At 42.9% G+C, this 27,151-nt stretch overlaps 1 protein-coding gene across 4 annotated transcripts in view; it reads right to left on the bottom strand.

The window, feature by feature from the left end:
- SEPTIN5 (septin 5) overlaps nt 1–27,151 on the bottom strand; it is an 89,675-nt gene that overhangs the window by 44,648 nt on the left and 17,876 nt on the right. For 2 of the 4 annotated variants that reach the window (XM_073675334.1, XM_073675290.1), the window contains exon 2: nt 5,344–5,418. The exons of the other annotated variants lie outside the window; for them this stretch is intronic. Coding sequence is in view for 1 of the 2 variants with exons in the window: in XM_073675290.1 (XP_073531391.1) it covers nt 5,344–5,418 (75 nt within the window). In the remaining variant the exon portion in view is untranslated. The remainder of the gene's footprint in view (nt 1–5,343; nt 5,419–27,151) is intronic. 4 annotated transcript variants of the gene reach the window in all.

Genomic DNA, 27,151 nt, shown 5'->3' with positions numbered 1-27,151 from the left:
GTGCAGACACATGCACATTTGTGGCCTGCTGGAAGTCATTTTGCAGGGCTCTGGCAGTGCTCCTCCTGTTCCTCCTTGCACAAAGGCGGAAGTAGCGGTCCTGCTGCTGGGTTGTTGCCGTCCTACGGCCCCCTCCACGTCTCCTGGTAGCGCCTCCAGCCTCTGGACACTACGCTGACAGACACAGCAAACCTTCTTGCCACAGCTCGCATTGATGTGCCATCCTGGATGAGCTGCACTACCTGCGCCACTTCTGTGGGTTGTAGAGTCCGTCTCATGCTACCACGGGTGTGAAAGCACAACCAACATTCAAAAGTGACCAAAACATCAGCCAGAAAGCATTAGTACTCAGATGTGGTCTGTGGTCTCCACTTGCAGAACCACTCCTTTATTGAGGGTGTCTTGATAATTGCCAATAATTTCCATCTATTGTCTATTCCATTTGCACAACAGCGTGTGAAATTGATTGTCAATCAGTGTTGCTTCCTAAGTGGACAGTTTGATTTCAAAGAAGTTTGATTTACTTGGAGTTATATTCCGTTGTTTAAGTGTTCCCTTTATTTTTTTGAGCAGTGTATTTTAGGAGTTGGAGTCAGTCCATTTTATCCCGACTTCAATTCCACCAAAATGGACACCGATTCAGACTCCACAGCCCTGAGAGCAACTGCTTCCGCCCTGCTCTGTTAATGGGGCGTCCCTGCCAATAACATGCTGATTGACAGCCGACTCCCCTGCTGCCTAACTGCAGGAAGCCAGATGTCAATCAGCATGAGGTCGGCAGTCACCGCCTGTCGACAGAGCAGCAAAGAAGAGAAAGAGCTGCTGTTGATGTGAAGCAGCAAAATTGCTGGCAGGTGCGGTCCACTGACAGTAACCACTCTGAGTCGGTGCCAGGAAAAACAGGCAGGTTGTTAGCAACAACCTGCCTGTTAGTTCTTAGGTCCATAGTAAAAAAAATAAATAAACTAGTTCCGGTTAACTCCTTTAAGACTGCTGTTTTATGCTCCAGTCTTAATGAAGGGATCTCTGGAATAAGATGTCCCAAATTCAAGGGCTAGAGTACATTTTTGTCAAAAATGTTGTGACATTTCAAGCAGTTTTGCCTGAGAATTCTGTCAAAAACAGCTTGATGAATCTGAGCCATAGTCTGTAGTATAATTGCCATGAAAAGTTCTGATTTCTAGTTTCATTCCTCCACATCTGTATCGAGCATGGGATCCTGAGACTGAATCTGACAAGGACAACATCTGTATGGAGTTTGTATGTTCTCCCCATGTTTACGTCGGTTTCTTCCCACACTACAAAAGATTTGCCTAGAAAATTATAACATCTGCAACAAGCTATACACCAACGGAATAAGGGATTTCTCTATGTACAACAGCAGGTATCTAAGTGCTGAGAAAGGCAGATGGGTGAAGCTCTTAGGCCGGGGTCAGACGGCCGTCGATTCTCTCATCCGAGAGACCAAACTGTCAGTGTTTGATCTGAGTGTCAGTGCTCTTGCTCCGATCTTCTCGCATGATAGAATCGCAGCACAGGTGTGGAGATGACGGAGAAGGTAAATTCTCCGTCTTCTCTCCATTCTCTGTGTCTGTGGTAATCGCACTGCACTCGGGTGACATCAGAGGTGTCGGCATTGGTCATCCCAGGGATCACATAACATTGTTACGTCACATGACCCCTGCGGCCAATCAGCGGCTGCTTTACTCTCCCCACCTTCGAACAAATCACATACATCCAAAGGTAGTGAGAGCTTACAGTCAGCTCTATAGTGATGCAATGCAGAGCCGGCTGTCAGTCAGTGTCGGGGGCGCGCATTCAGACATCACTAACTATGTACTGAGCTGTAACTGAGGCTGCGCCTCTACGACTGAAAGACAGAGGCTGCCAGGAGTAAAAGTTAATTTCCTCCTGGCAGCCGGTCTTTCTGTGTGATGGCCGCACGGCTTCAGAACGCTATTAACCTGCAGATTAACCCCATATCTGCAGGTTAATTGCGTTTTTTACATGACAGGTTTCCTTTAACAAATACCTAATAATTACTGCAATGTAAGCTTTGTACTATAGAGGGCAGCACTGTTACATGTCAGGAATAGGGTTCTACATAGCTATATATCTTTCCACAGAAAACCAGCATATATGATATTCAGGCAATCATAAAGAAGGCCGTCATAGTGGTCTGACAGTCAAGCTATTGTTATGCCGTACAGGTTTGCAACAGGGCATATTACATAAACTGCTTTATAAGTACCGCATTTTTTTGGCAGCATGAAGTTAAAAATAATAATAATTGGCTGTGCATCCTATCATTTCTGTGTTGGTTCTCTATTGTTCCTGCATTCCAGTTCTAATGACTGTTGTCATAGACTTCTGGCTCAGCTGCCTGAGACATTTTCCCATAAAGTGCATTTACCTCTCTTTAACTTTGGGCCAATAACAACATGTTCAGCACTCCTTCCATCTAATCCCCTTGTTAGGTGCCACATGATGACTTGTTAGGGTCCCACCAGATAGCAAACAAAATTTCCAGAAACTCAGTATAGGTGCAACCTCAATTTATATATTCAAATAATGGAGAGGGAAAAGGGGAAAATACTGACCATGAAGGAAACCTCCATTAGTGGTTAGTCACGTGCATCATTAATCCGATAATTTGTTGCAAAGTTAGATATACAACAGAACACACATTTCAGTCCTCGTGTAGTTTTTTCAATGATATGAGTTATGGGATTGCTACATAGTGTCCTATCCCACTGTGTCAGAGTAGTAACACCATAACAGATGGCACTGAAAAAGGTCCTGGAGGAATTTATTATTGGAAAAGGTATCTCTAATGGCTTAAAGAAGTAGTCCACTACTTTTTTGAATAGCCCCAATGTATTTAGCATGTGGCCATAAGTTTTTTTGTAAATACCTTTAGTTGTATGTATTGCCTGTGAGTGGCGCTATCACTGGCCGTTCACAGGCTCACAGTACATATTCTTTTATGTCAATGAAATTCTTCCCCCACATTTGCCCTAAGAAATTGCATCTATACTGAGTGCAGAGGAGCTATTTGAGGCCACGGCCCCACTATCAGTATTTGGTCAGTATTTTTTCTCAGGAGTGGGAGCCAAACCCAGGAGTGGGTGATAAATACAGAATTGGTGACTTGTTTCTATTATACCTTTTCTCTGATTGTTCCTCACCTGGTTTTGGCTCCAACTCCTGAGAAAAAATACTGACCGAATACTGATAGTGGGGCTGTGGCCTAAGGCTAACTATTGATGTCCACTTATAGGCATTTAGCAGCCAAAATAGGTGATCAACGCACATTACTGTCTTCTCCTGTTGTGTAACTCAAAGCAAGGGCTGATTAAAAGGGTTGTTCAGGACTTTAACATTGATGGCCTATACATAAGATAAGGTCATCAATGTCTGATTGATGGAGGTGCAACACCCAGCACCCCTCACTTATCAGCCATTCCCGGTTGCAGACGGAACTGCTCAGTTGTGGAGCGGCACAGCACAGCTCTGTCAACCGAATAGTGGCTGCGGGCAGGTAATAGGGCTCAGCTATGCAGTACCCAGCTGGGGCCACTATACAGGCACCAGGAACAGCTGATCGGCCGAGTGTCAGACCCCTCACCGATCAGACATTGATGACCTATCCTAAACTTAGGCCATCAATATTAAAGTCCTGGACAATCTCTTTAAGGTACATTTAGACGAGCCGACAATTGGGAAACTAGAATTCAAAGAACACTCTTTCCTGATTATCAGCCCTATGTAAAAATGCCAGTGATCACCCTATGAACAATGACTCATTGGATGATTGGATCAGGCATTCTGGAATAAATAAATCCTTATTATCGTTAGCACATCACCGCATGTAAACGGGAAGTATTAATGATAACATGATGCTGTATGGTGACAATAGTTCTGTTCCCATCAGCATTTGTCAGCCTGTGTAAGCAGGCCAGTAAATGATGCCAATCAACTTGTATACAGTAAATCGGCACTCCATAACGGGCTGAAACTGACCTGTCTAAATTGCCCTTAATGATAAGCTCACATTGAGTTTTCGAAATAGAAACTCTCCAAACAAAACTTGTGATTTTTGGAGTTTCTGCTCCAAAAAAAATCTGATTAAAAACTTGTGTGAACATACCCTAAAAGTAGACAATTGTTTCTAGACAAAGCTTCAGTGGGGTTTTTCCTGATGCGGCTTTGCCATCAGTGGCGAGGGGGTTTCTTACACAAGCCACCAGAAAAAATTAACATGCTACTTCTATTAACTGCTCCATGGTTTTCGAACTCTAAAGCAGTTACAAAAAATAATGAAAGACTGGACATGTGCACAGTAATGTCATTTTTACATTGATGTGCATTAAGTTTATTTTTTCCAGTGGTTTTGTTGCGTTTTTTCAGACAGATTCCAGGCTGAAAAATACATAGTGTGCACATACCCCAAGTCTACTAAGTAAATAGAAGTCCAAAAGCACTAATGACTACACATAGGCCAATAATATATGAATATGGATCTTAGGCCTCACAGACATGTCCGTAGTACGGTACAATGTTATACAAAGCCACAATTGGGTTCCCATAGCGGGGCACAGGGCATTACTGTACCCTTGTATGCATCACACTCCTTGGGCACCATTGCACACTGGTTTAACTGTGGTGCTTCTTTCCACTTAGGTAACTGGTACAAATACTTATAAAGATGCACAGACAGTATCCACTCTTTACATAAGATCTTAAAGCTCTCTACTGAAAAAGCTGTTGTATCCCCAGGGAAGGTTATGACACAGAATCGTATGGTCTACTACTATTCTACACACTCATATCTAGTCATCCCTCATACACCTCAACAATATTAATATAATATCAGCATTATAAAAGCAGCTCATTCATTCTTGACCTATTTTATTTTTAACAAGCAAATCCATCGTATGCTCTGTGTATAGAATGCAGAGCACTCAGCATATACTGCCATTGCATAGGACCAAGTGAAATTCATTGCAGCAACCTAGAATAAAAATGTATTAAGTAATGGTCATAGAAACGACAAGATAAGTAGAAGGTACGCACCACCAAGAAGAGATAACGTACAGGCTAATACAAAGGGAAGATTTAGGAAGCGGGGTGTGGTATAAGACTACGGAAGATAGGTGTGAACATCATGCTAGAAGAAGGGAGACGTTGTATGCTGGAGCCATTCACAGTGCAGCATTACAACCTAGGGTAAATAAGGAAAGCTGTGCAGGGAAGGAACAGGTGCTCAGCACAAGGTAAAGGCCCTGTCGAGTCAAGATGATGACCCAGAGTCAAGGAGAAGGTGGACATGGGTCTTCTTACCGTAGCAAGGGTCTGAGGGCGGCCCTCATGAGAGCCCAATGTCAAACCACTTCCGAAGCCATCAAACCCTGCAGTCTGCAAAAGATTAACAACATGGCATTCATAGGCTGTATACAAAGACTCAATGGAGAGGATGATATCCACCTCCGCTCACTGCTTACAAAATGCAACAATTAATTAGCCCGTAATTTCCACAAGAGGCAGTGAATTTATGAAATAAACATAAATTGGTAAGTTTCCCCCAACCGCAGATGTCAAGAACAAAAGGATTGTGCTCAATCCTGCTTTATCCTAAAGGAGATAGGCTGCCGTCAGAATGTCCAGCAGTGCCTTACCCTACTCGAAATATAAGAGGAGGTCAGGAGGACTGAATAAGTAGGGTTTTTTGGGCAAAAGCAATTTAATATGTGATGGCAGACATAATTAGATTGTGTTTCTAAGGAGTAGGTTAAGGAATGAGGTTCCCAATAACTTCCTACCACATGTGTAGATTATTCTTTTATTTTTCTTTTAAAAAAAACATACTTTTTAAGAATGCACCATATAGAATTATTGATGGCCAGAGGACACCAAATTTTCAAAAATAAACATATTTTCTGTATGTCGATAGTATTCCTAATTCAGATCACAATCTAATTTATATTTCTCACATTTAAGTTCATAGAGAGACAAATCAATCTACGAATGTTGGATAGCACCAAGTAACCAAGCTAAAACATGCAATTGGGAAATTTACAACCCATGTAGATGTGAATATTAGCAACAGTGATACCAACTGATATCCATGCACTAAAACTATTACTAATGGTGTACGCTATTCCTGAAGCTTCAGTCATCTTATCACCAAATATTATAGGATAAGTCGTATCAGAGATTACAAAGAACTGGAAGAACCTGTCAGCTCTCTTTACATGTCTGTATAGTAGAGATGAACAAAAAGATTTTCAGGACCCCGGTCTAGCAGCCATGTCGGTAGTCTGTGGCAATAGACCAGAGCCCTGCAAACCTCATCCATCCGGCTGGCATCTTTTACTTAGTAGGCCCAGCACAACGTCATGTGTTCATCGCGCCACAGCAATGATTTTGTCCTAGGCCTACAAATCAGAAGAGACACCAAGGATTCCGGTAGGTAGGAGGACGTTCATAGGGGTCTGATCGGCAGCTATAGACTACCAAAGTGGCTGCTTGCCCCGGACCCTTCATGCAGCGGTCCCTTATCTGTCTCCTCATACTGCCCCTAATAAAGGTCATTCTGACCGAAACGTCGGCCTGTTTCATGTACAGATAATTTAGGCTGAATCAATAAATCACGCTTGTTTTACTTGCAAATATTTCTTTGCCATGGTATTTATATAATTTACAAATCAGAAGAGGCACCAAGGATTCCGGCTGGTAGGAGGACGTTCATAGGGGTCTGATTGGCAGCTATGGACTACCAAAGTGGCTGCTTGACCAGGAGCCTGTGAATCTTTTTGATCATCTCTACTGTTTAGTTAATAATTCAATTCCCCCTTAAATAACAATTCTGAATCATCCTTTTCTTAGATCTCTGCGTTCCTCTGTATGAATACATTGACTACTGGATGATGTTGGGTTTGTGTCCTACACACTCTGACACTATCTAGTCAGTGCAACATTGACAGGAGGAATAACAATTCAGAAATTTTATTTAATTAGAAAATAGAAATACTTCCTAAGAGAGATCTGTCAGGAGAGCTCCTTTTTATGATAGGACATTGTAACTTGAATAAGTAAAATACACCTTACCCTCCAGCAAATGTACACACCTTAAGACAAGGATGGTGGCATCTTCTGAAATTTATGGTGTAGGAGTAGCCCTGGCAAGAAAGCAGAAGCCAATATGGCTTCTAGGCAGTAATATACAGGTTACAGAAGCCTTGAGCGTATAGTCCACATGCCAGTATACCCTGAGAAAGCTAGTAATGTGTACATTCATAAATGTCCTCAGCAACGATCATCATCATCATCATCAGTATCCTTGGTAGTATTCGCCCACATCCATAGATAAGAAGACAACAAGATGCCTCAGATTGCAACACTGGAGCATTATAGGGCAGGGACAGTGGGTGACAGGCGCAGCATATGACCGGAGCAGCTGCAGTGCCAGGCACTGGAGTATAACACAAAGCTGCCTCTCAGTACGGCCAGGTGTCCAAGTGTCCTGGCTCCTAAGTATGGACGGATGTCTGGACTAAAAAAGGAAGCCATTCATGAAGCCAGCTCCTGTGTGACACATCCGTATGGGGGGAAAAGGATATATAAAGGACCTCAATATAGCATTATCATTCTTATCAACTGGGAGACCTAGACCAAGAAAGCATCCATAGCTGACCTACCTCACAAAATGAATCCAAAGATCAGTTATATGAAAAGATTGTATATGTTTATGATAGTTACAGAATAAAATCCTGAGACACTTTCAGAAGGAAGCAGAAAAATTCTGCACATTTGCTTGTACATCCTTAAATTAGAATCTCCTGTTTTGCGTCTACAGCTCCCAATCAGATCTATGCGTCCCCATAGTAACAGCCTACAAACAAACCCTGTATAGTCTGCTGCCACAGTCCATCTGTTTTGTTAACCTACCTAAAGTGTGTTAGCAGGAAGAACGAAAATCGATGGAATAGAGAATGGGTGCCATTCATCAAGACTGACATTTAGTATGACTGTCTCGATCCAGGGGCCGCCTGAGTAAGATGTGCTAAATCCATTAACAGACGTGTGCCTCTTGCTCAGTACCGAAACACACAAAAGACGGTCAGCTAATAATGCTTAATCAGTAAGCAAAAACTAACGTACAACCAAAAAGAAAAGAGCATTACACAATGATAAGCACACCTGTATAAAAATATACAAAAATTTTATTGAGACCAAAATACAAGCACTAATATAAAACCAATTAAAACCAAGATAACCCCAATACTGACATATACATAATAGAAGCGATGATATGGAACCCCAAAAATATACAGCAATGGTCCAAAAAATCTATATGTATACGACCCTAATAAGATCAAGTATAAGTAGGTATATTCCAAATGGTACCTGAGAAGGAACACCTTCTATTGAAAAAATTACCAACTATGGAATAGACAAGGCAACTGTTAGGTGAATATTCATAACTGGCTCAGTGATCAGACCCAAAGAGTGGTCATAAATGGTTGCACATCCGGTTGGAAGAATGTCTCGAGCGGGGTACCACAAGGCTCTGTCCTGGGACCTGTGTTGTTCAACATCTTTATCAATGATTTACATGAAGGAATGGAGGGTAAACGGATTAAATTTGCTGATGACACAAAGCTAAGAGGGATAGCTAATACTAGAGAAGAGAGAGAGAGGATTCAAAAAGATCTAAACAAACTAGAACTGTGGGCAGCAACTAACAGAATGGTATTTAACAGGGAGAAATGCAAAGTCCTACATCTGGGCAAGAAAAATGAAAAAGCATATACAGAATGGGAGGAATAGGGCTAAGCAACAGCACTTGTGAAAAAGACTTGGTTATAGATCATAGACTGAACATGAGTCAAAAGTGTGATGCAGCAGCAAAAAAGGCAAATACAATTCTGGGTTGTATTAAGAGAAGTCTAGATCACATGAAGTAATTATCCCCCTCTAGTCCTCTTTGGTCAGACCTCATCTAGAATACTGTGTTCCGTTCTGGGTGCCACATTTTAAAAAACACATTGAAAAACTGGAGCAAGTTCAGAGAAGAGCGACAAGAATGGTGACCAGTCAGCAAACAATGTCCTATGAGGAACAGTTAAGGTACCATCACACTTAGTGACGCTACAGCGATCCCGACAACGATACGACCTGGCAGTGATCGTTGCTGCGTCGCTATGTGGTCGCTGGTGAGATGTCAAACAGACAGATCTTCCCAACGACGCAGCAACGATACGTCGACCCGTAGCGACCTGTATAACGATGCAACGCAAATGCACGCCTATGTGTCTCAGTTCTGAGTCGCCAACGAGGTCGTTGGTAAGGTGTCAAACACACCGATGCATGCTACCCAGCGGGACCTCAACGATCAAAAAATGGTCCAGGCCATTTCGACACGACCAGCGATCTCACAGCAAGGGCCTGGTCGCTGCTACGTGTCAAACGTAGCGAGATCGCTGCTGAGGTCACTGTTGCGTCACAAAACTTGTGACTCAGCAGCGATCTCGCTAGCGATCTCGCTTAGTGTGACGGGGACTTTAGAGGATTTGGGAATGTTTAGTTTGCAAAAGAGAAGACTGAGAGGAGACTTAATAGCTGTCTACAAATATCTGAAGGGATGTCACACTGTGGGGGGGATCAGCTTTATTCTCATTTGCACAAAGAAAGACTAGAAGCAATGGGATGTAATCTGAATGGAAGAAGGTACAGATTAGATATTAGAAAAAAACAATTTGACAGTGAGGGTGATCAATGAGTGGAACAGGCGGCCACCAGAGGTGGTGAGTTCTCCTTCAATGGAAGTCTATAAACAGAGGCTGGACAGACATCTGTCGGAGATGGTTTAGAGAGTCCTGCATTGAGCAGGGGGGTTGGACACGATGACCCTGAAGGTCCCTTCCAACTCTAACATACTGTGATTCTACCTATATAATATCATCAAAGTGTCATAAATAAGGTGCAAGCAAAATCTGTATGGCATACAGTATAAACATCATATGAAAAAACGTATGAGCAACAATATAGTCCACTAGATGAGAGAAGTATAACTATATAAATAAAAGGTCCACATATATATAGAAAGTACCTATAGGTAATAAGCCAATACACCCAGCTGAAAATAATCAGATCAGGTCCATAATATGGGATCCAAGAACCAAAGGTATACCATGAAACACATCAGTGGGGATAGACTCCATGCGTATCGCTGCTGTTATGCAGCTTCATCAGGGAAAATACTACAACTGATGTACCCCTATGTATATCAGATTACATAGGGTTATTTGTAGTTTGTTACCAAGGAAATGCACAGATCTGAACAGGAGCTGTAGACACAAAACATTTTACAAATTTTAATTAGGGTTATTTGAAAAGTTATATATATATATATATATATATATATATATATATATACCGTATATTCCGGCGTATAAGACGACCTGGTGTATAAGACGACCCCCCTACTTTCCTGTTAAAATATAGAGTTTAGGATATATTCACCGTATAAGACTACCCCTTTTCCAACGCATACCAAACACCGGTAAAAATTAAAAAAAAACAGATTTGAATTTAACATGGTCCTTTTTTAATTTAAATTCTTATGACATGCAGGTATATAGCAGGAAAACTGTCACTCATAAACATATTAAAATAGGGGGGACCCCACGTCATTTTTTGGGGGGGTCCCCCATTCTAATAGCTAGTAAAGGCTAGGTATTCAGCTGGGGGCTGATATTAGTAGCCTGGGAAGCTCCGTGGGTATTACCCCCTTCCCAGACTTCAAACATCTGCCCCAGCCGTCTGCTTAACCTCCGCTAGAGACTATAATGATGGTGGATCCCACGCCAATTTTCTTTTTAAAAAATCCTTTATTTTAACACTAAATGACAATTGAGGGGTTAATAAAGATGCAGTCCCTAAATTATTAATTTTGTAATTAATTTTTCCCAAAAATGTTGACGTGGGGCTTCGCCATATTTTTGTGTCCAGCCAGGTACAGCAGGCAGGAACGGGCTGCCCCCAACCACCAGCTGCCTATTTGTACCTGGCCGGACACAACAATATAGGGAAGCCCTTTTTTTTTTAATTATTTCATGAAATAATTAAAAAAAAAAATACGTGGGGCTTCGCCCTATTTTTGTGTCCAGCCAGGTACAACTAGGCAGCTGGGGGCTGGAATCTGCAGCGCAGGGAGGCCCAAGCTTTCTGGGCCCCCCCTGCTGCAAATTGCAGTCCGCAGCCACCCCGGAAAATGGCGCGTTCATAGAAGCGCCATCTTCTGGCGCTGTACCCAACTCATCCAGGGCCCTGGTGCGGTGGCTCACTGGGTAATAAAGGGGTTAGGGCCAGCTTGGCATTATCAGCTGGCCCTAAGCCCGAAATTCATGGGGTCACGCCAATATTAGACATGACCGCCATGAATTTCTAGTAAAGTAATTAAAAAAAACACAACACCCAGAATAAAGTCCTTTAATTGAAATAAAGACACAATTTTTTAATGTTCTAAATTAAACCATACTTACCATCACGCCCATTCCAGCTGAAGCCAACGATCTCCTGCAATAAAAGTAAAATAATAAAGCAACCTCATCCTTACCTCTCCATGGTTCCCAGGACCGGTCCAGCTCTGCTACATTCACATGACAGGCTGGACCGCAGCAGAACGCTGCCGTTCAGCTTGCCATGCGGCAGACACTGAGAAGCGCAGGCATGCTTGTGCTCCTCAGTGTCTGACTGTGACGGCATCCAGATGAGCCGAGATCATGTCCAATGAACTCAGCTCACCTCATGCACGTCACTGACAGCGTGGGAAAATTCTCCTGCTCCCCGCATGCGCAGTAGAAGTTTCCCACGCTGTCAGTGACGGACGTCCAGGAGGTGAGCTGAGTTCATTGTCGGCTCATCTGGATGCCGTCACAGCGAGACACTGAGGAGCGCAAGCATGCCTGCGCTTCTCAGTGTCTGCGGGATGACAGGCTGGATGGCAGCGTTCTGCTGCGGTCCAGCCTGTCATCTCGATGTAGCAGAGCTGAAGCTGTCCTGGGAACCATGGAGAGGTAAGGATGAGGTTGGTTTATTATTTTACTTTTATTGCAGGAGATCGTTGGCTTCAGCTGGAATGGGCGTGATGGTAAGTATGGTTTAATTTAGAACAATAAAGAATTGTGTCTTTATTTCAATTAAAGGACTTTATTCTGGGTGTTTGTGTTTTTTTTAACTTTGACTATGGGGTTAGTAATGGGGGTGTCTTATAGACGCCTCTCCATTACTAACCTGGGCTTGATGTCAGCTGGCATTATAAGCTGACATCAACCCCAGCCCTATTACCCCCTGCCACCGCACCAGGGCAGCGTGGAAGAGCGAGGCTAAGTGCCAGAATTGGCGCATCCTATGGATGCGCCATTTCTGGGGCGGCTGACGGCTGGTGTTTCTAGCCTGGGAGGGGGCCAATATTCATGGCTCCCTTCCTGGGCTATTAATATCAGCCCCCAGCTGTCTGCCTAGCCTTTGCTAGCTATTAAATTAGGGGGGACCCCACGTCATTTTTTTGGGGGGGTTCCCCATTTTAATAGCTAGTAAAGACTAGGTATTCAGCTGGGGGCTGATATTAGTAGCCTGGGAAGCTCCGTGGGTATTACCCCCTTCCCAGGCTTCAAACATCTGACCCAGCTGTCTGCTTAACCTCCGCTAGAGCCTAAAATTAAGGGGAACCCCACGCCAATTTTTTTAATAATAAATCCTTTATTTTAATACTAAATGACAAGTACAGTAACCAACACTATCACTGTACTTCATATATATGTGACTGACACGTTTCTATCTATCTAATCTATGTGTGAAGCTCTATTCTGTCTGTTATAAATTGTCGGGTACAGATGCTGAATTGCCGGCCGGCTTTTTTAAAGAGACAGTGCATGAAAACACTATTATTTGTTTTAATAAATCCTTTACACTAAATGACAAGTACAGTAAGCAATACTGTCACTGTACTTCATATATATGTGACTGACATGTTTCTATCTATCTAATCTATGTGTGAAGCTCTATTCTTTCTATTCTAAATTGTCGGGTGCCGGCTTATGCCGCTGCTGAATTGCCGGCTTTTCATATATTGTCACAGAAGCGATGCGAACTTCCCAGCTCCGGACACAGCGCAGCGCTTCTGTGACAAGTGAAAGCTGTCGGCACAGAAGCCCTGCGCTGTGTCCGGAGCTGGGAATACGCAGCGATGTGTCAGTTTCAGCACGGAAGCGCTGACTGTCTGGACGTACCGCCGCGGTATTTTAACTCCCTCCACCTTATATTAACTCCCACATGGCAGGGATACGGCCATGGCAGCTTATTAACACCCCCAGAGTATCCCCGCATGTCAATTTCTGAAAGTTCAAAAGCATTACCGGCGTATAAGACGACCCCAGACTACACAGAAGATTTTTCAGTCTTCAAAAGTCGTCTTATACGCCGGAATATACGGTATATATATATATATATATATATATATATATATATATATATATTATATATTATATATATATATATATATATATATATATATTATATATTATATATATATATATATATATATATATATATATATATATATATATATATATATATACACACACACACACATTGGGCTCAATTAAGACTGGCATTACACATAAAGAGAACCTGACAGCACAATTTTGTAATGTAAAGTAAAGACATGGCTGTAATGTAAAGTAAAGACATGGCTGTAGGGGTGCTATAATACAGATTAAATTGAAACCTTTGGTGAAGAAATCCACTTTGTTGTTCTTTTTTAATCACCATTTGACGTTTTCTGCTAATTAGATTTCGGTACACAGGTGTCGGACTGTGCACTGGGTCTTCTCTTCGCAGTCTGTGATTCCTCAGCCCCTCCGCCTGCCTCCTCTGTTTGAAGAGGAGATTTCAAAGCCTGGCGGAAAATGGAGGGGCCGGAGAATCACATTCAGGGAGGAGAAGAGCCAGTGTACAGTCTGGACCCAGTGCACTGAAATCGAATTAGCAGAAAACTTCAAATGGTGATTAAAGTAGAAGAATAAAGCGGATTTTTTCACCAAAGTTATCAATTTAATCTGTATTACAGCGACTTTGCATTACAAATCGTGCTGTAAGGTTCTCTTTTATGAAGGTACCGCTGGAGTAAGGTGTGCCTAATACATTAAAATGTGCATGCCTCGTAATGAATAAGGTGCATCTTACATGTGCCGTTCACCTCCGCAAGAAATGTTACTCCACTCAGGGACTGGTGGAATTTATGCATATATTTTGAAGAAATTGCTGGCCAGCTTCGCCATGACCCATTCAAGCGCTGTCCATTTTGACAAAACTGGCATAAACACTCCAAAAGTTACAAATTTTTTGACTTAGAGTTACACAAAAATGTAGATATATTTGAAAGTGATTTAAACCAGAATTGTGGTGTGATCACCTTCATGAATCGGGGCTATTCTCTCCAGTGATTAAAGATTCTCTTTAAGATATTATTTGTCCAGGTGGGCTGCCACACAGCTTTTAAGGATTTTTGTCCTTTCTACAACATAATGGACTATGAGGTTTGTGATCTACTGATAATTGCTATACTAAAAGGTGTTATAGCCCCAAAACACATTACATAAGTCGACCAAATCTCCTGATAGAGTGCACTTTGTTTCCTCCCGGCTGGGTTTGTATGAGCACAGTGCCGCAGAAAAGCTTCTTGTTATGCGCCGGGGGTCACTGGAGCGGAAGTCACAGTGACTCCCCGGCGCCTGTGCAATAGAGCACTGCACTCATACAAACTCGGCCAAGAGGAAACAAAGCGCGGTCTATAAGAGTCGCGCTTTGCGCATGCGCCGGGATGTAAGGAAGGCGCACGTCACAGCGCCCTGTGACGTGCAGGGGAGGGAGGGAAAATGGTAACTAGGCTGATAGGCAGCAATTTAGGGGAATAATAATCAGATAGGCGGGCAATGCCTGGCGTCTCCCGGACGCCAAGCCTGTTGCAAACCAAAAAGATAAAACTACTTTTCTCTGCAATCAGACCTCTACCATGGGCCATACAGGTATGTATAGATTTACTTTTATATACCCTGTATGTCCATATAGGAGGTCTGATATCTCCCTGGGGAGATTCCCTTTAAGGGTCAGGCAATTAGAATTCAGTTGCCCCATCCTTCTGTTCAACGGGGAGATAAACTGCTGCTGGATGATTCTGACAGCAGCTCTCTCACAGGACCATTCGGCAAAGCCAAGTATTTCTGACTATGGGAGAGGCAAGGGAGATGTCATCCGAATGGTAATTCTGCCGTCTTCTATCTAATGCGTGTGGGGGGCTTTAGGCTCTGCTATTATCCATGAAGTTGCAATAATGGGGATCTATGCATTTGCATAGCTAGCCACCTTTTTTAAATTCTGAATTTTGGACACTTCCCTTAATTGTAAATTATTATTATTATTATTACTACCAAATGGGTTCATTATTTTTAGTATTTGGGTGGGATATCTGGGTTTACCACTAAATCACTGCCCTCCATTTTTCTTCAAGCAAAGTTCCAGCTCCAGTTTCCTCTTCTGTCCATGCTGGAGGCCAGTGTAAGTAACTTCTAAGGAGATTCCTCTGACAGCAATAACACAGCATTCCCCAAGTGGCGGCAAGAGGAATGCAGAACCTGCAGAGCTGAATGTTTACTTCCACTTGGCAGTGCGACTTATGAGACGACCACACAGCCACACCTCATTTACAAAGGAATAATGACTTCCCAAATTAATAACGTTATATACAAATGGCTGGCTTCAAAGCACAACGGCTGAAGTAATGTGGTCACGCTAATTAGTGGGTGTGAGTCCAGAACATAGGAAAGAGACAAAGCTGAAAGAGAAACATGCTGGATTTGGAGAGTGCTCTATCCGTAAGGTTAGATTCCCAATACAATTCCGGTAAAATTCACCCTAAATAAAGCAAACCCTTCTCTACAGTGCCTTCATGGCTTCCCTGAAAGTCAAGATTCAGCTTTATACCTGATGGAGCCATTCTTTACAATGAGACAAATCCATGTGTGCTCCATTTTTTTCACAGTAGTCAACTACGATCTTGTGCTCATCTGCAATGACGAACACCGCCAAAAAAAGGAAAGGAAATGGAACATACTTGTACTCCATTTGCTTTGTTCTCCTGACTGGCTCCATAAGGGCAAGTCTATGGGGCTCAGATGGAAGCCCTGGATAGAAGCTATGAAAGCACTGCTGACATCTAAAAGAGTTTTTAGGCCTGGGACCATTAGTCCTCGTGCAGACGTTGAGTATTTGTTCAGTATTTTACATCAGTATTTGTAAGCCAAAACCAGGAGAGGAACAATCAGAGGAAAAGTATAATAGAAACACGTCACCACTTCTGTATTTATCACCCATTAATGGTTTTGGCTTACCAATACTGAGGTTAAAAACTCAAATACTCAACGTGTGCACGTGACCTTAGGCCACAATGAATTTTTGGTGAATTTTTAAACCTACGTATTTTTGATAAAATGGAAGTAACCTATTTTACTTAATGGGTGAAGAAATGTTGCAGAAAACTCACCGAAAGTTCATTGTGGGAACATAGTAGGCAACATTCACATGATGAGTATTTGCTGTTTTTCATGTTGCAGATTTTCTGCACCTAATTGCTAAATTAGGTTATTTTCGATGGGTTTTTTACTGCATTTTTTTCATGCATTTTGACTGTATTTTTTGACATTGTGGTTCTAGTATTTTTTTGGTCTGTCGTGTTTTAAATAAAGCGGCTTTGTTTTTGATACTTCCTGGTATTTGGCTTTCACAAAACTTTACTGATACAGTCATGTGCGGTTTACGTCTGCGTTTCCGCAGCAGAAACGCACTAAAAATGTGCATGCATTTTTTTACCTGTGAATTTTCTTTATAGAATGAAAGTCTATGGGGAAAATCTGAACATAAAACGCAGCGCAAGGACATGTTGTGGATTTGAAACACGCATCGCAGGTCAGTTTACGCTTTGTAAGAAAAAAAAGCACAGTGGGTAGGAGATTTCTAGAAATGCAATCTACTTTGCTAGAACTGTAAGACGCTGCGGGTTTTGCTCAACGAAAATATGCAGCATCAAAAACTCATCGTGGGAATTTAATGGTCTCATGGATACAAGCGACATCTGACATCGGCTTCATCCAGATCTAGAATAGAAGGTGTTCACACCTGGAAGAATCTTTCTCTATAGCAGGGATGTCAAACTCAAACACACAGAAGGCCAAAATGACAAACTTGGACAAAGTCGTGGGCCAACCAGTATACAGTATAATAGGCCCCACACAGTCCTCCATACAGAATAATGGGCCCCACATAGTCCTCCATACAGAATAATGGGCCCCACATAGTCCTCCATACAGTATACTGGGCCCCACATAGTCCTCCATACAGTATACTGGGCCCCACATAGTCCTCCATACAGTATACTGGGCCCCACATAGTCCTCCATACAGTATACTGGGCCCCACATAGTCCTCCATACAGTATACTGGGCCCCACATAGTCCTCCATACAGTATACTGGGCCCCACATAGTCCTCCATACAGTATACTGGGCCCCACATAGTCCTCCATACAGTATACTGGGCCCCACATAGTCCTCCATACAGTATACTGGGCCCCACATAGTCCTTCATACAGTATACTGGGCCCCACATAGTCCTCCATACAGTATACTGGGCCCCACATAGTCCTCCATACAGTATACTGGGCCCCACATAGTCCTCCATACAGTATACTGGGCCCCACATAGTCCTCCATACAGTATACTGGGCCCCACATAGTCCTCCATACAGTATACTGGGCCCCACATAGTCCTCCATACAGTATACTGGGCCCCACATAGTCCTCCATACAGTATACTGGGCCCCACATAGTCCTCCATACAGTATACTGGGCCCCACATAGTCCTCCATACAGTATACTGGGCCCCACATAGTCCTCCATACAGTATACTGGGCCCCACATAGTCCTCCATACAGTATACTGGGCCCCACATAGTCCTCCATACAGTATACTGGGCCCCACATAGTCCTCCATACAGTATACTGGGCCCCACATAGTCCTCCATACAGTATACTGGGCCCCACATAGTCCTCCATACAGTATACTGGGCCCCACATAGTCCTCCATACAGTATACTGGGCCCCACATAGTCCTCCATACAGTATACTGGGCCCCACATAGTCCTCCATGCACTATACTGGGCCCCACATAGTCCTCCATACACTATACTGGGCCCCACATAGTCCTCCATACACTATACAGGGCCCCACATAGTCCTCCATACACTATACAGGGCCCCACATAGTCCTCCATACACTATACTGGGCCCCACATAGTCCTCCATACACTATACTGGGCCCCACATAGTCCTCCATACACTATACTGGGCCCCACATAGTCCTCCATACAGTATACTGGGCCCACATAGTCCTCCATACAAAATAATAGGCCCTATATAGTCCTCCATACAGAATAATAGGCCCCATATAGTCCTCCATACAGTATAATGGGCCCCACACAGTCCTCCACACAGTATAATGGGCCCTACACAGTCCTCCATACAGTATAATGGGCCCACATAGTCCTCCATACAGTATAATGGGCCCCACACAGTCCTCCATACAGTATAATGGGCCCACATAGTCCTCCATACAGTATAATGGGCCCCACATAGTCCTCCATACACTATACTGGGCCCCACATAGTCCTCCATACACTATACTGGGCCCCACATAGTCCTCCATACACTATACTGGGCCCCACATAGTCCTCCATACACTATACTGGGCCCCGCATAGTCCTCCATACAGTATAATGGGCCCCACAAAGTCCTCCATGCAGAATAATGGGCCCCACATAGTCCTTCATGCAGAATAATGGGCCCCACATAGTCCTCCATGCAGAATAATGGGCCCCACATAGTCCTCCATGCAGAATAATGGGCCCCACATAGTCCTCCATGCAGAATAATGGGCCCCACATAGTCCTCCATGCAGAATAATGGGCCCCACATAGTCCTCCATGCAGAATAATGGGCCCCACATAGTCCTCCATGCAGAATAATGGGCCCCACATAGTCCTCCATGCAGAATAATGGGCCCCACATAGTCCTCCATGCAGAATAATGGGCCCCACATAGTCCTCCATGCAGAATAATGGGCCCCACATAGTCCTCCATACAGAATAATGGGCCCCACATAGTCCTCCATACAGAATAATGGGCCCCACATAGTCCTCCATACAGAATAATGGGCCCCACATAGTCCTCCATGCAGTATAATGAGCCCCACATAGTCCTCCATACAGAATAATGAGCCCCACATAGTCCTCCATGCAGTATAATGAGCCCCACATAGTCCTCCATACAGAATAATGGGCCCCACATAGTCTTCCATGCAGTATAATGAGCCCCACATAGTCCTCCATACAGAATAATGGGCCCCACATAGTCCTCCATACAGTATAATGGGCCCCACATAGTGCTCCATGCAGTATAATAGCTCCACATAGGGTAGGTTGTTCTGGTGTCGCGGGCCAAATATAATCACCCTACAGGCCAGAGTTCGACATGTGTGCTCTATAGAGATCCTATTGTGACTTGTTACATTCCTGGCCACATTGTAATAATATCATTTTTACTACATTTGTGACTACACAGTTTCCTACAAACCACAAAGGACGATCAGTTTATGATATCTTAGTATACAGTGTATGGCTCTGTATATATCTGCGCTCCTTTGTTTGAAAATGCAGTTCTTCCACCCAAACGTTTTCCAGATTATACCTTTCTTTCCTTCTACAGCACTTTTTTTCCAGCTGCCTGCCAAGAACAACAGACGACTCCAGTCAAAATATCCCCTCTATCTAAAACTGCATCTCCACCTCTAATAACTCCAATCATGAAAAGTTTATCACTATCACTATAGTTACAGTTGTTGCTATGGAGTTTCTAGCCCGGCCTACCAACCTGTCAAATTGCATCAAATGAACAAATTAGGGGGTAACGTTTAGAGCAGATTGTACTGGCAGGTAAAGTCATGTGCACAGTGGCAGTGCATTTATTAATGTGCAGATTGTACTGGCAGGTAAAGTCATGTGCACAGTGGCAGTGCATTTATTAATGTGCAGATTGTACTGGCAGGTAAAGTCATGTGCACAGTGGCAGAGCATTTATTAATGTGCAGATTGTACTGGCAGGTAAAGTCATGTGCACAGTGGCAGTGCATTTATTAATGTGCAGATTGTACTGGCAGGTAAAGTCATGTGCACAGTGGCAGTGCATTTATTAATGTGCAGATTGTACTGGCAGGTAAAGTCATGTGCACAGTGGCAGAGCATTTATTAATGTGCAGATTGCTTTCCTTGCAGTCAGGCACGTTTAGCTTTTTATACAATCCCATTAGTACTTTGGAGAATGACTGATGTTACGGAAGTCTAGGTCTACTTAGTGCATTCTTAAGGGGTGACAACCTAGAAAGCCGATTGCTATATATCTATATCTATGGATAAACAATGCCAGGACAAGGAGCAGGAAATCCTACATTCCCTTACTAAGAAAGTCACATCAAGTACAAATTCCTTTAAAATGACAGCAGAACACAGAAACCCAGACATATAAAACGGGGATTAGGGATTTTGTGTAAAGGAGTTTAAGGTCTTGGACGATTACAACATGAGATAAATGGTCGATAATGGTAAGGCATGTGTATGTTCAGTATTTTAAGGGAATCTGTCATCAAATTTTTGCTACCCCATCTGATAGCAATATAGTGTAGGAGCAGAGACCCTGATTCCAGCGATGTATCACTTACTGGGCTGTTTGCTGCAATTTTGATAAAATCCCTGGTTTTATTTGCTGTAGATCTAGCAGCTCTCTAAATGCTGAGCCCTGTACTGTATAACCCCACCCATACCACTGATCATGTGGTGAAGACAGGGTTATACAGAGCTCATGAATATGGCGGACCACATGGTAGTAGATTTACTATTCCTCTAGTGATAATCTCAATGATTTTATCAAAACTACACACAAGCTGCCCAGTAAGTTACACATAGCTCGAATCAGGGTCTCAGTGTTTATATCATGCTCCTCTCAGTTTAGCAGGCAAAAACATGGTGATAGATTCACATTAAAGTCATAATATAAAGGGCTCCTTAATTATACTAAAATAGAGGTCATGATGCATAAGATTCTGTAATTTTGCATCTTGGTGTTTTGCAGAATGAGTAAGCAAATTAGACTGAGTGCACACTGTGTTTGTTGCCACTGTTAGCCATATATGCTCATTAGAGAGAACACTCTTTTGGCATCTGTCTGGTTAAATAGGTGCCTATATGAATGTTTAAAGGGGTTGTCCACTACTTGGACAACTCCTTCTCAATCCCTATGTTTCCCACTTGTAAAATAATAACACTTATACTCACCTGTGCCGTTCCAGCAGTGTTGGCACTGGCTCTTCCAGTGATCGTGTAACATTGTTATGTCATGCAATTCCTGTGGTCAATCAGTGCTGGCTTCACTATCCCTACCTTAGAACAAATCACATACCGTGGTGTGAAAAAAGCGTTTGCCCCTTCCTGATTTCTTATTCTTTTGTTGCTGCTAAGGGTGGCCCAACCAGTTATTAGGTTAAGGAGGCAATCACTTTCACACAGGGCCCTGTAGGTTTGGATTTCTTTTTCCCTTAATAATTAAGACCTTCATTTAAAAACTGCATTTTGTGTTTACTTGTGTTACCTTTTTCTAATATTTACATTTGTTTTGTGATCTGAAACATTTAAGTGGGACAAACATGCAAAAGAATAAGAAATCAGGTAGGGGGCAAAAACACTTTTTCATACCACTGTATATGCTGCTCTCTCACATACTCCAGGTGTATGTGATCCATCTGAAGGCGGGGAGAGAGAAGCCAGTGCTGATTGCTCGCAGGGATTTCATGACATAACAATGATACACGCCCCATGGGAGTGCCAGTGTCGACACCGCTGGAACGGTGGTGAGTATAAGAGTTATTGTTTTACAAGTTAGATACATAGGGGTTGTCCGGGTAGTGGACAACCCCTTTAAGTATACGCTGGGAGCTTTTAATTGAATATGCTGCCATTAATTTCTAAATTATTTACTTTTTAACAATGAAAAGGTCAAATGTCTTTCTTCTTTTGATATTTGTTCTATGTTCTGTTGTGAATAAAATATGGCTATCAGAGATTTCCAAATCATTGTATTCTTATTTTCTTTATATTTTACACCGTGTCCCAACTTTTGGGGAATTGGGGTTGTATCTGTATGCATGGTTGACTTTAGAAACATACCCAACAAACAACTTCACACTTTACCCACATAAACAATGAATCAAAACTATACAAGCTGTGAGGCAGTGACCGGGATCGTATACGAGGGACGTTATATATCCCCCAGAATGTGTAGAGAGACCTATTAAATCCATTGGAGTGCATTGCAGTCACAGACACACCTGCGGCTGCAATGCAGGAATCAAGGTGAGCATTGACCTGGTCAGGCTATCTGGCTAAGGCAGATTAAGTAAAACCCGGCAGGGCCTCCATTTCTTGGGGGAGGCTACAGGAAGGCAGTGGGGCGGCCTCCTCCCTCCAACCAGGGTTTTCCAGTGACTATTGCTACAGGTCCTTTAAAAACCCTGCACTAAGGGTTAGTGTTGTTCTGTGTTGGGACCTGCTAGGAGCACAGCAGGGGAGCTCAGCGGGACTCTGTATAGCTGAACCCACGCCTGGGAAGGCTCTGCACCCGTCAGGCTCTGAGCGGCCCGTTGCGGCCGTTGCCCCCGGCAACCATTGTGTATGGACTTCTGTTAACCCGGCTGCGAACCGGAGGACTTTCTGTTAACCCGTGAGTTGCTGAAATAAAAGCGGTTTATGTTGGATTTGCTTGGGTCACTGCCTCAGTTACTGCACGGTGTGAACACGGCCACCTTACAAAGCCAACAATGCCAGTAGCAGTCGCAAAGCTTCAATGACTTTATTGTATATCATGCACAGACTGGAATCCGGCCTCTTCTAACAGTGTATGTACCTCTTCACCTCCTATACACTCTTCCTCCCACAGCGGCTATGCCCTGATGCTGCATACATTGTTATCATACCAGCACGACACAATTTATTTCATGGTTGTACTTTCTGCCTGGAATGCAAAACATCTGAGTACAAGAAGAAGGATATTTATTATGTTTATGTGACTACATTATAACTATGCACTGAAGGGTACACTAATCATCTACTTCACCTTAATGGAAGATTACAAGGAGTAATTAAATCTCATAAGCTCACACTACACCTAAATAATGATTACTATCTGCTTTATGCATGCCATTTTTACAGAAGCTGTCTCTATAAGTATAGGCAGAAGCCTACAGGAAATCTGGAGCAGCTCTTATAATTTATGAACATGGGGCACACTGATTTCAGATGATTTAAACTGCATGGACCCTATTACGTTCTGCAGCATTTGGACATAATGTAGGAGCAGAGGATCATATAAATGTGGCCATTTACAGTGGGTACGGAAAGTATTCAAACCCCTTTAAATTTTTCAATCTTTGTTTCATTGCAGCCATTTGGTAAATTCTAAAAAGTTCATTTTTTTTCTCATTAAAGTACACTCTGCACCCCATCTTGACTGAAAAAAACAGAAATGTAGAAATTTTTGCAAATTTATTAAAAAAGAAAAACTGAAATATCAAATGGTCATAAGTATTCAGACCCTTTGCTCAGACACTCATATTTAAGTCACATGATGTCCATTTCCTTGTGATCCTTCTTGAGATGGTTCTACTCCTTCATTGGAGTCCAGCTGTGTTTAATTAAACTGATAGGGCTTGATTTGAAAAGGCACAAATCGGTCTATATAAGACCTCACAGCTCACAGTGAATGTCAGACCAAATGAGAATCATGAGCTCAAAAGGAACTGCCCAAGGAGCTCAGAGACAGAATTGTGGCAAGGCACAGATCTGGCCAAGGTTATAAAAGAATTTCTGCATTACTCAAGGTTCCTAAGAGCACTGTGGCCCCCATAATCCTTAAATGGAAGAAGTTTGGGACCAGCAGAAGTCTTCCTAGACCTGGCCGTCCAGCCAAACTGAGCAATCATGGGAGAAGAGCCTTGGCAAGACAGATAAAGAAGAACCCCAAGATCACTGTGGCTGAGCTCCAGAGATCCAGTAGGGAGATGGGAGAAAGTTCCACAAAGTCAACTATCACTGCAGCCCTCCACCAGTCAGGCCTTTATGGCAGAGTGGCCCGACGGAAGCCTCTCCTCAGTGCAAGACATATGAAAGTCCGCATAGAGTTTGCTCAAAAACACATGAAGGACTCCCAGACTATGAGAAATAAGATTCTCTGGTCTGATGAGACGAAGATAGAACTTTTTGGTGATAATTCTAAATAGTATGTGTGGAGAAAACCAGGCACTGCTCATCATCTGCCCAATACAATCTCAACAGTGAAACATGGTGGTGGCAGCATCATGCCATGGGGGTGTTTTTCATCTGCAGGGACAGGACAACTAGTTGGAATTGAAGGAAACATGAATGAGGCCAAGTACAGAGATATCCTGGATGAAAACCTCTTCCAGAGTGCCCTGGACCTCAGACTTGGCCAAAGGTTCACCTTCCAACAAGACAATGACCCTAAGCACACAGCTAAAATACCAAAGGAGTGGCTTCAGAACAAATCTGTGACCATTCTTGACTGGCCCAGCCAGAGCCCTGACCTTAGCCCGATTGAGCATCTCTGGAGAGACCTGAAAATGACTGTTCACCAACGTTCACCATCCAACCTGACGGCAATGGAGAGGATCTGCAAGGAAGAATGGCAAATCCAGGTATGAAAAACTTGTTGCATCATTCCCAAGAAGACTCATGGCTGTACTAGCTCAAAAGGGTGCTTCTACTCAATACTGAGCAAAGGGTCTGAATACTTATGACCATGTGACATTTCAGTTTTTCTTTTTTAATGAATTTGCAAAAATTTCTACATTTCTGTTTTTTTCAGTCAAGATGGGGTGCAGAGTGTACTTTAATGAGAAAAAAAATGAACTTTTTAGAATTTACCAAATGGCTGCAATGAAACAAAGAGTGAAAAATTTAAAGGGGTCTGTATACTTTCCGTACCCACTGTACATTAGACAGTCATTTGCTAACAACTATTCCTCTAACCAAGTCACACACGCGCTTGTTTCGGCCTAGAATGCATGTGTTATCGAGGGGCAAAGGAGAGTATGTATCTGCCAGACAACTATGATGGTAATTTATCTTCCATGAGAACAAAAGAATCAGGCATGTTGAAATACAAAATACCTTATGCTTCTTTCCCACTGACATCAAGGGTAAGCAAGGGTAACCCCATACACATTCGATTGTCAGCTGTTCCTGTTGAAATTGGCAGATTCGACCAACATCAGCAGGTTTGCCAACGTTAAAGGGGTTCTACCAAGTTTGGATGTTCTCCCCTATCAATAGGATAAGGGATAACTTCCCAAATGCTGGAGAGTCCGATCCGGAGAATTGGGGCTCTATGGAGCAGAGGTCGATCATGTGCGCCTCCACTTTATTCATTCTTAATGGGAGTACTGAAGACTAGACGAATCTTGTATCTGCTATCTCTAGTGGTCCCATAGAGAATGAATGGAGCAGAGGTGCACATGATCGACCGCCATTCCAAACAACCCTGGTTTTCAGGATCGTACTTGTCCCAGCAGTCGGACCCCCAGCAATTGGGAAGTTATCTCCTGTCATTTGGATAGGGGATAATCTCGGGGATAATCTCCAAATTTGGTCTAACCCCTATAAAATGGATCATAGAACAGCATTATACAAATGCCAAGGCAACCAATCGACCCACTCTCACATCCTGACAGCTATGCAACCTGAAATCTTTTGGAAACGTCTAGTGAGCGATGCGGTCAGTTGCATGAATGGAGAGCTTCCACAGGTGTCAAGAACAGTTACTCTGGGGCTATGGCCAATCTCACAGTAATGGCCTGGATGATGAAAGGTAATTTATTTCAGTTATGGCTTCTATGTAGACCAGCACATTACACGTTTGCCCTTCAGCAGGAGTGCTGTAATTAGCTTGATGTGGGGTATGGGAAACATGAGCCATAACTGTCTAGACAGGACAATCTATGCAAGTTCTCAGGAATTTGAAATAATGAAGCTGAAAAATAGCACAAATAATAAGAGGGGTAAGTCTTGGCACATGTACAACAGTCAGTACACTGGTTAGCATGCACCTAAAATGGTGCAGCCATTGGCGAAACTGCGGGAGGAAATGTTTAGCTTAATAGCTGAAATGTCTCCCACCAAAAGTCGCATCAATGACACTTTATTTTGAAGTTTTAACCGGCAACCATTGACCGGCCGTGAGAGGCAATTTGGACTGTAGCAACAGCCAGTCTGTGTACTGGCAACCTTTATTAGTAAGATAACCAGGCTGGAAAATGTTCATTATTACCATATAAGTTTAATAGAATACCAAGGTATATATTGAGCAAGTGTGGCTGAGGCTTGGCTGGTAAGGTGGCAGAGCCAATATATTTAGTATCACTATGCCTGGCACTGAGCGCTTTAGTCTTTACTAAGTAACTGTATATAGGGTCTAAATAATATTGGTTATGTCCTCATGACAGCTTCCATTTAAAACATTACATAAATCAAAGGTCACGGTGTCTCTCAGGAGTCCCAAAAAATGTAGGAAACAGCAACTACAAAAAGTTACAAACAGAACAGCCAACATAACTACACCACAAGTACACAGCAGACCCAACCTCGTAACGTGTAAGTCCAATGGACATTAGTCCTATATGTCTTTCATATTGAATATCACACTGGTATACTCCGCATATAAAAGGTTGCTGATACTGAACTTCCGGCTTAATATTAGCCATGAGTACAAGCCACTGGTATTACTTTACATTTATACTGAAAGAAAATGAGTCCGACATGTCACTACTTGGGTCATTGGCAGCCCTCTAGCAACTGTCAAAACAGTAATAATGAAGTTTCATGATTGTGGGAACATCTGCACTGTAAACTTATGACAA

Source organism: Phyllobates terribilis, unplaced genomic scaffold (assembly GCF_046119375.1).
Source record: "Phyllobates terribilis strain yellow unplaced genomic scaffold, ASM4611937v1 Scaffold_1__5_contigs__length_1240528914, whole genome shotgun sequence".
Taxonomy (NCBI): domain Eukaryota; kingdom Metazoa; phylum Chordata; class Amphibia; order Anura; family Dendrobatidae; genus Phyllobates; species Phyllobates terribilis.
The sequence above is the reverse complement of the archived record's forward strand: the minus strand, read 5'-3'. Positions and strand labels throughout refer to the sequence as shown.